The sequence below is a fragment of the Micropterus dolomieu genome, linkage group LG12 (assembly GCF_021292245.1).
Source record: "Micropterus dolomieu isolate WLL.071019.BEF.003 ecotype Adirondacks linkage group LG12, ASM2129224v1, whole genome shotgun sequence".
Lineage (NCBI taxonomy): Eukaryota > Metazoa > Chordata > Actinopteri > Centrarchiformes > Centrarchidae > Micropterus > Micropterus dolomieu.
The window spans coordinates 3,698,416-3,709,941 of record NC_060161.1 but is presented as its reverse complement, the minus strand read 5'-3'; the positions used below and the strand labels follow the sequence as shown (position 1 = coordinate 3,709,941).

General features: G+C 40.4%; 1 protein-coding gene across 1 annotated transcript; it reads right to left on the bottom strand.

Moving 5' to 3' along the window:
• Positions 1-4,114: 4,114 nt before the first annotated feature.
• LOC123980682 (mas-related G-protein coupled receptor member X1-like) lies at positions 4,115-10,514 on the bottom strand. Its single transcript, XM_046065204.1, has 5 exons — positions 10,506-10,514; positions 8,880-9,145; positions 8,275-8,770; positions 4,383-4,481; positions 4,115-4,315 (listed from the first exon to the last, which is right to left on the bottom strand). Exons 1-5 carry the CDS (start codon positions 10,512-10,514, stop codon positions 4,115-4,117), a joined length of 1,071 nt encoding a protein of 356 aa, XP_045921160.1.
• Between the last annotated feature and the right edge of the window lie 1,012 nt (positions 10,515-11,526).

Below are 11,526 nucleotides of genomic sequence, written 5' to 3'. Positions count from 1 at the left end.
TTTGTACAAACACAAACAACTCCATATTATTTGTTTCTTTATTTAATCTAAGTGTAATTTCTGCTGTTTTAGTGGTAGGCATGCTGCTGTTTAGGATGTGATTCAGAGCAGCTGTTTTGCATCAGCTGTTGTGTTTTTGGCAATCTGGATAAAATCTTAAACCACAGTTTTATTGTACATTTTCTGGAAATCCAATAAAAATCAGTTTCTAGACCAAACTGTGAATGTTTGTCTTTGAGCAACTCAGTGAATTAAAAGCTGACAAATGAAGGTTCAACAAAATCTCTGCTGGTTGACAAATCTCTATTGTCTATATGAACATAAAGCCCAACCTGCTGTTAGCAGGGAGGCATCCTGCACTTTCTGACCAAATGAGGTTTCCTCACAACTCTTAAAGTTTTCAGACTTTTTTAGATAATAATTTGGGGCAGAAATGATAAAGTGTGACAGGGACAGTCACAACAGATCAGACCAACATGTTTCAGTAGAAGTTAGTAAAGTCTGCTGTATGTTTCCCCTTTTTAAACTTTAGCTTATTATTAGCAGAGATCCAACAAGAACAAGCAGATTTCCCAAAATGTCAGACTGTTTCTTTAAATATTTTGGCTTTCTGCAGGGGACACTTTGGAAACTAGCAAACTGCATTTTAGGAAGATAAACTGCTAAAAGCTTAAAGTAATGACTTGATAAGCTGCACAGTTTACACAGTTATGATGATAAATTAAATCAATTATAATTTATCCATTCATACATGATAATAGAAAATAAAAAGTTAATTATTGAATCATTTCAGCTCCATTCAGAGCTCTCAGATGTAATTTCCTTCTCCTCAGACAGAAATACCTGTTTGGTTGGTCCACTGATCCCTTCCAAACTAACATCTTATATTTCATGCTGGATCTCTGACTGTTCAGGCATCACTGTGAGAGGATTTCATCAACTCTGCACACTTTACTGAAAAGCTTTTGGCTAACCTGATGGATAAAAAAACCTTATACACTGACACACAGTCCTAACTGGAAGTCTGCTTATATGAATATCTTTATTCATGCTCATGCTTTTGTAACTTTCAGCAGCTTGCTTTTGTCATTGTAAATAAGTCTTTGGGTTGAGAGTGTGGTCACTACCACAGACACTTGTGATTTATTTTTCAAAATACAACAATATTACTGTAGTAATTCAAAGAATACATGGCCTCCTAGACTTTTACGGCGCACTCATGGTATAAAAGCGACAGCATTAAATCAGTGAGGTGTTTTAGTGTTGCAGCTTGGACTGCTGCTATATTTTCTGTGAACCACCAGATGTCACTGTGCCGGCTGAGTTCAGTGCCCAGAAGCTTCAAATCTTTTCTCAGCCCAAAAACTGCATGAAGCTCTATTCAGCCCACACTGCTTTGATTGTCCAAGTGACATCTGGGTCACTGAGTTTACTTTAGCTACTTACAATAAATGAATATATTTAGAAATATTATTCTACATTTAGCCCTGCGATGGACTGGCTACTTGTCCAGGTTGTACCCCACCTTTTGCCCAATGTCAGCTGGGATTGGCTCCAGCCCCCCCCGCGACCATGTACGCAGGATAAGCGGATGACGATGGATGGATATTCGGTAGATGTTTAGGTGTAAAACTTCCAGGGGAGTCCAGACTCAGGGCAGGTGAGCCATCTCTTCATGTGCTCTGGAACGTTGTCAGCCGGTGGCAGAAAGACAGGAGGAAACAGGGGAGTTAAGACTCTGAGTGGGGAACCGTCTCTTAATGTGCTCTGCTTCAGATGGAGCCCCAAGAAGAAGCTTTAAATTGAAAGACGTTCCTGATATCCTTCGGACAGTTTCAGAGGTTGGTAAGGGAAGCTGGAAAAGACCCCTCTGTAAACTGAGTGTCCTATGGGGCAAACATGACTTAGGTGTGAGTCAAAACCAGGGTGAGACTCCACGTGACCTGTGTCCTGACTAGACAATGATTTTAATGTCTACGATGACACTACTGTCGGATTAGATTGCCATGATGTTCTGAATTATTAGTGCCCCCAAAAATGGCTGCTGTGATTGCTGGGTAAGTTTCGCAGTTGTTTATTATTATAAAATGGGAGGGGGAAAAGAATAGACAGGAGGACAGGTTTGACCAGTGGCTCTGCCATGGGTTGAAAAATGGTGGGGACATTTTAGGGCTCAGATATGGAAGAAAGCGAATAAATCAACATTAATTTCTGACTGGCAGTCTTGAGCAACTGAGAAATCTGTGCATTTACTTGTACGAAAGGCAAAAATCAGCATACTTTGTAAACACCTAATCGGAATGTTATGGGGACCCGGCTAAATTCTGGAAAACAGTTAAAACTCTAAAACTCAAAAAATATTTTCATTGCAGCTGGTTCTTTATTTGAAAGAAACTCTACAGTTACTTCTAGTGAAACCAGGAAGAGTAAGTGATGATGATAAAGCTGTTATTGATACTCAAGATTTTGCATTAAAACCTTTCACTGTAAATGAAGTACTACATACTCCGTGTGCCATAAATACAAAACAAGCGTCGGGGGGGGGATGGGCTGGAGCCTGATCTGCTAGTTAGTGCAGCCCAACTGATTTCTGAAGCTGTGACATATTTTTAAACCTTACATATCATTTTTATGCGGATGACATTGATTTATGCTACTGCCCCATCCTATGCTCAAGCACTTGCTCTTCTTCCGACTTTTTAATTCTACAAAAATCTCTTATTGATCTGAAGCTGGTACTGAATTCAAGTAAAACTAAATATTTACTCTTCCATGTCCAGAAAACAACATTTGGATGAGCTTAAAATTAGTACACTGGATGTTACTGGTATAGAACGTGTTCGTGCATATTTGGCTGGATGAACATCTTATTTTTAAAACACATCTTACTGTTTTGTTTTTAAGAGTGAAGATTGGTTTATTCTACAGAAATAAATCTTGTCTGTCTTATCAGCATAGAATGGACATTGCAGAAGCTACTTTCATGTCAGTACTTGACTATGGCGACATACTGCATGCTTCAGCTGCAGTGCTTAAACCTCTTGATGCAGTTTATCATGCTGTTTATTACGGGTGTCAATTACAACACACACCATTGTCTTCTATACTCGCTAGTGGGGTGGGATTCTCTGGTCGCCAGGAGAACCAGTCACTGGTTATTACTCGTCTATAAGGCTATAACGCATAAACTTCCCAGCTATCTGACCACTAAAATAAATTGGAAAGTCGGTAGTTATCAGACACGTTCCAAAGATTGTTAGTCTTAGAAATTCCCAGAGCCCATTCTGAGCTAGAATACAATGCTGCGACTTCTTGGAAAAAATTACAGGAAAAGTTTAAACTAGCTGTCCTGATTTCAACAGGACGATTTAAAGCAATGTGGAATGAACACTTTCCTCACAAATGAATTTTGTACCTGTAAATTGTCTGGGTTTTTTTTATATTTTTATATCTGTTATGAATATTTCTTATTATAATATCTGTTTGCTGTACACAGGGCTCAGTTGTAAAAGAGACCCTGGTCTCAGTCTGATTCGGGGGAAGGGGAACACAACCCTTCTATAACATTTCTGGGAGCCCCTCAGTCGTAGTATGGGCATTAATTATCCTAGCCCCTGTTTTTGTCCCACAATAAATGGGTATGCATTAATAACCTATGAGAACAAGAGTCACCTGTTATCCACTGTTTCTATCCATGGACTTTGTATGGCCCAACCTCGGACCATCTCCTCTCCTTGCGGCCTCCTGCCCATATGTCTCTGATTACTGTGAATCAATGACAGTCAGTTACTTGTGAAATGCATCATTTAGGGTGTACTTTGTGCACGTTTACTCACACATGTCTGCATCCAATGAAGCTGCTGCGTTTTGGCTTGTGGATCTCTCCCCAACTGTGGAATATGTGTGTGTGCTGCATATGTGTGGATGTTGTGATGGACCAGCCAGAGAAAGATCCAAAAATTTCATCAGTTTGGCAGGGATCCTCTCCACTGGCTGGACATAATGTGTCAAGTGGTCAATGTTGATCTTAAATCCCCCCCCAAGGTCAGCACTTTTCCCCTGGAGTTCAGTGATTTGTAACGGCCCGAGCATGTCTGCCTCCAGCTTGCCCCCTTTATCGCTGCTCCTGACCGTCATTTTTCTGGAGAACCAGGTCCCCCACTTTGAAGTTGTCCTCATGGCCCCTCTCCTGCTTTCTTTTGCGGACCTTGTCCTGGCTTTTCTTAATATTGGCCGTGACTTCTGCGTGTACAGACTCAATCTTCTGCAGACTCATCTCCTTACACAGTAGGCTGCTGACTTTATCCTCTGTGACCTGCCACAAATCACAGTTAAATGTAGGACATAACTAGTGAACATACATGCATACTCTTACTTCGTACTCTTTTGGCACCTCCGAGATACCTCGCTTCCCTCCCAAACATCAGAAAGTACGGGCTGTACTCGGTTGTCAGCTGTTTCTCACACAGTCCATAGTCGACCTTCAGAATGATTAGAGAAACATGAAATAATCAGCACAGCTGCAGGCCTTATTACACACTGGGGACACATACAGCATCATTACTGTACCTGGTTGCAAAACTCTGAGCCCTGGTCTGTTGGCAGTCTTTTAGGTACACCTAATTTGTAAAAGAAATCAAGTAATCAATTTGTCACCTCGTCTAGTCTGACAGTTTGGGAAATCTGCTTGTTCTTGGTGGATCTCAGCTTATAATGAAGTTTAAAAAGGGGAAACATACAGTGGATTTTAGCCCCCCATGCCCAACCCCAAAAAGTCCACCTCAGGGGTTGGGGTCATCGCTCCCCTAACCTCAAGAATTGTTTTAAACGTTCAGCTGCCAAACTCACAATTTTAGCATGTATAGATGAAAAGCCAAGTCAGAAATCATGGTCAATGATGAATAACTGTGATCCGCATACTTGTCAACCTCAACATCTTAGCCTAAATTGGGAGACTAAAAACTATGTCCCTCTATGAACTATTTTCTTGCAGTGTGGGGTAGATTTCTTGAAATACAAGAGTACTGGTTAAGTTTCAATGGTGGAGATGACTCAAATGAAGAGGAGGGTCTGGGGGTCCGCCCCCAGAAAATTGTAAGCATTGAGGACTTCATTTCCTGCATTCTGGTGAAAATGTTTGCCTCAATTTATTGTGGAAAAGTCTTCATTTATGTAAAGGGGAACACAAAATTAAGGCAGCAGGTGACAATTCAAAATAAATAAATTGTATAGAATGTAATGAGGCTTTCAGACATTCTGTAACTATTGCTTTTAAATAGCCAACATTTCTCCTGTAGATCAACTTTTCTAATTTAATAAAATCCCTCCTGAGTCAGCACACATGCAGCATGACTCAGTCTTCCGTCCTCTTTTGTATCTTTTGCACGGGGAAGTTAATAAATTCCTGGACTTTAATAAATCCTGTGTTTTAGCAGGTTTTCTGCTCATGTTTAAAACTTTCTGCACATTCAGAATCTCTCGCATATCTGTGTTCTCTGACATGTTGAGAAACAAATCCGCACATACGTTAACTTCAGCAGCTCCAGTAAAGTGCAGCTCACAGTCCCAAACCGAGCAAGGCGGAGCTAGATGTTTTATATTGCAAAACTCAACACAGCGACATGACTCATCACAACTGTCTGGACTCTAATTAATTACTATCACGGCAACCGCCGGTGTCACAGCAGCTGGGCTGACCCCACACTGCAAGAAAATAGTCGAAAACCTTCTCTTGCTGCGCCCTAGGTAACCGCCTATGTCGCCTATGCCACGGGCCGGCCCTGCCTCCCTGCTAACAGCAGGTTGGGCTTTATGTTCATATAGACAATAGAGATTTGTCAACCAGCAGAGATTTTGTTGAACCTTCATTTGTCAGCTTTTAATTCACTGAGTTGCTCAAAGACAAACATTCACAGTTTGGTCTACAAACTGATTTTTATTGGATTTCCAGAAAATATACAATTTCATATAAACTGACATAAACTGTGGTTTAAGATTTTATCCATATTGCCAAGCATTCAAAAGTTCCTTTTCCCCTCTCACTTTAGATTCCAGAGAGCAGGGCACTGAACAGATACAGTAACCTGGAATGAGCTCCTTAAAGGGCCAGTTTGCTGGTTTATCTGTAATGAGGTGTGTTAATGCAGACAGTGTGGATGTTAAAGTAAGTAAATACTAACTTACCAGTCCAGAAGAGGGGGAAGAAAACAAAGACAAAAAATGAGACGAAAAGTCTAGTTTTGTTAAGGCCCAAAGAGAAACTTATTTATTTTCAACAAGCCCCAAAAAGTTCACACAGAGCTCTAGGGTCAGCAACTTAAATAAAGAAATAGACAGGGAGGACCCCACCCTTTTCTCAAACAATCACTGGCTATCAGAACTTGATCATCACATTGATTGGTTTTTACATTACTTTTCCTTTTATGGGTAGATGGTCTTCTGTCCAGTAGCTGCAACACCCCTTTGCCTCAGTTCTTAAATGTTTCTCTAAATATGGTAATAAAACATATCATGCAGGTCTCTATAACTCATTTTAGTAAAATCTTTTAAATGTTCAAACGCATAAAGGCCAAATATAGTAGGCCACACTTCTTAAAAAAAATAAATGAACATCTCTTACATAATCTTAAATGCATCACTCCAAATGCAGAATACATTAAATCAGTTCATGTCAACACTCATTCTACCCTTCTCACCTCTCTGCTGACTTTAAAAAGGAGAGAAGAAAGCCTCCCCTGCTCCTGTAGTCACAAAATGAAGGTTCTTGTCTGTTGATATCACATTAACAAATAGTGCCTTCTTTGCTGATCAAAACAATTATTCAGACATCAGCAGGGGAGATATTTTAAAATGTATTAATGAATATTAGAAACTCATAGTATAGATTTATAAGATGAAAACTCTTGACCTGCTTCTTATTTTCACACCTCCTTTCTCGCCTCCCTTCATGTGAGCGAGATACACACATCTGTCATCAGGGAGACATTTTTTATTTCTCTAAAGGGTCGAGTTGCCAGCAAGAGCAGACTTTCACTTCCTCTTTACTGGACATGAGTGTCTAATCTGAAATATGATCAGGTCTCCGAAGGCCGAGCAAAGGTCAGCGCTCAAGAGACTGTAGAGACATTAAAATATAAAACAGTATATCAAACAAAACATCTTTCTTACTTTCACTTTGTACTTTTGGAAACTGAGCTAAGCAGGCACCAAGCATCAGTCTTAAAAGGCAAGCCATCAAAATTAAAGCACAGGCGAATCATTTTACTATAAGGCAGTCAAACAGTATCTGTGAAGGCCCCCCAAGAACCAGAACCAGTTGCTTCCAGTGTCCTTTTCTTCACATTTCTCATCCTCACAACAAAGAACAAAAACAATGAACAAATACAGTTTTGGGTAAACAGCAGAAATTACACATGTTTTTTTCTTATTTACTTACTTATACAAGTACTTATACTTACACAAAATAACAAAAATACAAAACAAACACAGCTTTGGGTAAACATACATTAGTAAACAACTAAATTAAAACGTGTATGAGAAAAGTAAAAAGTGCTAAAGACGTGTTGAGATGCTCTCTCTGTGTTAAACATCCAAACAACAGTCCAAATAAAGATTTAGGAAGAAGACAGCGAGGCGGCTAGAATGAGCTCAGTTCATCTAAAATAATATCTGCTTTGCTTCTGGGATTAAAGGAGAATAATGACAGACATCAACTTCCAGCTCCAAACTAATAAAACACATTTTATTTCCATGTGTTGAAGCCATCACAGTGAACCAGAGCAAGTTGACCAAAACATTTCCCAGCAGCCACTTCTCCCACAGCAGAGTCCAAACAGTGCTTCCTGTTCTCTACAGTTAGGTGTCTTATTGGAAATCATATCAATTCAATTTCAATTCAGTTAAATTTTATTTCTATACTGTAGCTCACATTAACAGTACTACTACTAAGAATAATAAAAATAACTTTCACAAGACTGTTCATATAGGTAAGGTGACCCAATAATTCCCATCATGACTAGCTTTGGCGTGCATGGAGGATTCATTGTTAACATGTACAAACTGAGATCAAACTGATAAATTGGACATAGATTAGAAGGGCTATCGGAACACATGGCTCAATAGAGCTATGACTCTCTATCAGTAGATGACAGGATCTGTCTCGTCTCTATCCTTTCTATTGGCCTCCATTTCTCCTCCTGTTTCCTCCCCTTTCTCTCTCTCCCTCTTTCTCTGCCTACATGAAGCTGACTGTGGAAATGTTGTCATCATTCATACTGATGAACTGCTGATTTCTTTGCTGTCCATTCTGCAGCAACACACAGAGGCCAAAATCTTGTCTATGAACCCTTTCCTCATGAAGACATACAGGAACAAGTCTGCAAGAGGACTGAATCTAACAAAGATGAGAGACAGGTGGGCGAGGGTCACGTTAGAGTTTACATCCAGGTTCAAAATGATTCTGGGCAGGAACAGCAGGGTGTAAATAAGCAGCACCAGAACCAAAACTCCCACAATTCGTCGTTTTTCATCAGAGGGGACCGAGATGGAAGCAGACAGGGCTTTGAGGGTCCCAACCAGGAAGAATATGAACAGTGGGAAGGGAAGGAGGAGGAGAACGGCAAAGATTATGTACCTGACCACATAAGCAGCAATGAAATAGTAAAGGACACCATATACAAGAGAAAGGACCCAGACCAGGACACAGACCACCACAGAACTCTTGATGGTTCGTCTGCAGCGGTACCACAGTGGGTGGACGATGACCAAATACCTGTAATACAAGATGGACACAAAGTCTTTGAGGAGCTTCAGAGTTATAAACTAATATAATGTTCAGACACAGAAGCAGCTCCACACATACTGGATAGACAGACAGATACCTTTCCAGGGCGATGCAGACCATGAAGTAAACACTGGCAACCAGACCAGAGAGGTAAATAGAACTGATGATACGTATAGTCCTATTCACATTTGAAACCACAGGAACGATCATGTAGCAGAGCTGAATCAGGTCGGTAATGAGAAGGTTGATGACGTAGATGGGAGCAACATGATCACTTCTCACCTGCAGGAAAACATTGGTAAAAGTCAACAAGCAGTTGGAAACATGTTGTGAAGTCCACCTCCTCCCAAATCTGTCATCTTGCTCTGCCCAGCAGCTGCAGTCAGAGCCATTTCTGACTTTTTCATCAAACAGGAATCTCAGATATGACCCACTGGCCAATCACTGCAGGAACAAGACTAAGGGCCAGATTTCCTGCAGCTTCTGCAGCAGTTTTTCAGCAACAGATATGAAGCGTTCTGGCTCAAACACATGAGCTGGATTTATCAAACAGATGCACCAGACTGGAGTTTGAGACTCATTTGTTTGAGTTTGCAAGGTGAGAATCTCTCTTTTTATTGTATATGCATTTTAGGGAGGATCACACAAATAAGAGACAGGTTAACAAAGGTTCATTATGTTTTCACTGGATTTACTGAGGTCACACAATTTTTCACCTGTAAGATTAAACATCAAACATGATAATAAGCTGCATTAAAAGATTCAAAAAATCCAGATTCCTAAAAGAAAAAATTTAGGGAGCACACAAAGAAACTTAGAAGCACACTGAAAAATGTTCAAGTAACACAGAGTTTAACAAGCTGTTTATTATACACGTATTTATACTACGTGTGAGCTCTTTCTCATTGTCTTCTACTGTGGTATGAAACCATTAGAGGGGAAGTGAAGACCCTGGTGTCTGTACACTTGGCACTGGCCATAAAATTTTATCAAAGCTTTTTAAAACATTAAAACAGATGCTTTGAAAAACTGACACATTGAAAAAATCTTTTAAAACAAGAATGACTCAGAAACGCAGAAATTTGCTCTTCCTGCAATAATCTTCAGTAATTAACTTATGAAAGAATTCCCTGAAATTTCAGTACTGTAATGCAATACAGTTACAGTAACACTGGTACCTGAGACACAATGACCACAGCCTGTAAGTGATGTACCAACCCTTTGAACCAATTCTGCTTTCCACTCAGCGTGCAGTTTTACAGTAAAACCACATTAAAAACATTACACACATTTCTGTATGCACGTAAACAGAAACATGAAATGTACGCAAATGTTCAGCTATTTTCTATATATCTGTCCAGTTGCTTCAAATATGCAGGATATTTGCAATCATTTTGTTTTGAATGTGTTTTAACAGTTTTGGACAGTGTGTTAGCATTTGAAAAATGTGCTGCTGATATATAGTATTTTGCAGGTGGTGAAGTAGTAAAGAGAAGAGTTCATGGATTTTTGGGAGAAAGTCATTGAATGCATTTTGTGTGAAAGCAATGAAAAATTAAAGCTGCAAGCAGCGTTGAGCGGGCCCTCGCCCCCATGCGTGCCTCGGGTGCAGCGACAGCTGGGATTCTTGCATCGCACTCCAGCTGACACCAAGGCAAGAGCATTTGACAAGAACTTTAAGATGGATGTGGTCAACCTGTTATGAGGAGCATAAAAGCCTCACTATGGACATTTTGGTCCGCTGAGGTACTAAGTGTAGTGAAAATATGAAAGAGGCATAAGAAATAAATTTTAATACGTACTTTCCAGATGCCCGTAAGTGGCGCTATCACTATGACTGGATATTGACATGTAAGTCTCTAAGAGGTTTACTTGTGAATTTTGGGACATATCAGACCATGTCTAGTCAACCTGGTCTCACTCCCAAGTCGTCACATATGGACGCTTGGTCAAGAGCCATAATCATCAGTTTGTGACGCACCAGGGATCCCTTTGACGTCATAGTTCGACGTATTGAGGGAAGCCCTGTTGTGTCAGTTTTATATTTAAGAGAAAAGACGAAGTAAGGAGGTGATTGGGGTGGATAGAGGGCCAGAACCCGGACGTTGAAGCAGGAGAACAGGGTTTGTGTCCCGTGCGAAACAAAACATTAAATGTTTTTATTTAGGCGAGTGAGGTAAATTGACATTAACGTTAGTTAACTTAAGTCTTAAATGACATACATAGCTATTTTAACCCAAACCATGATCTTTTCCTAACCTTAACCAAGTAGTTTGGGTGCCTAAACCCAACCAAGTACTTTCTGTGCGTAAACCTAACGAAACTGCAACGTTTCACGACTTTAATTATGCGCGTTTAAACATGGCATTGTATCGAAACGTTACGTTTTATCTTGAAAGTGTAACCGGATATTGCACATTTATTGTTGCTAAGCGTTGCTAACTTGACTGTGGATCCCTAAACGTCAATAATTGATGCAAAAGGGCTACCCAAGTCTTTAAAAAGCGACGACAAAGGGCCTTGACCATGTGTCAGACATTTGACGAGTAGGGAGTGAGACTGTGTTGGCCGAGGTTCCAAGCAAGCTGAGGCGATACTAAAATGTGACGTGAAAACACGGGAGACTACTGATTGGTCAGAGAGAATCTGGTGCGGCCGGCCAGCCGCCCGCTCACAGAGCCCTCTGCTCCCGCCGTCACACAGACCGCTGCAGCAACAACGGCAGAGGAAAACACAGCTGGAAG

Bases quoted from the DNA above. Each gene is read 5' to 3' on its own strand.
- LOC123980682 (XM_046065204.1), bottom strand. The intron at 4,482-8,274 runs GTATGAATGATG...ATCATTCTGAAG, and splicing joins AAGAAATCAGCAGTTCATCA to GTCGACTATGGACTGTGTGA. The intron at 4,316-4,382 runs GTACGAAGTAAG...GATTTGTGGCAG, and splicing joins ATCTCGGAGGTGCCAAAAGA to GTCACAGAGGATAAAGTCAG.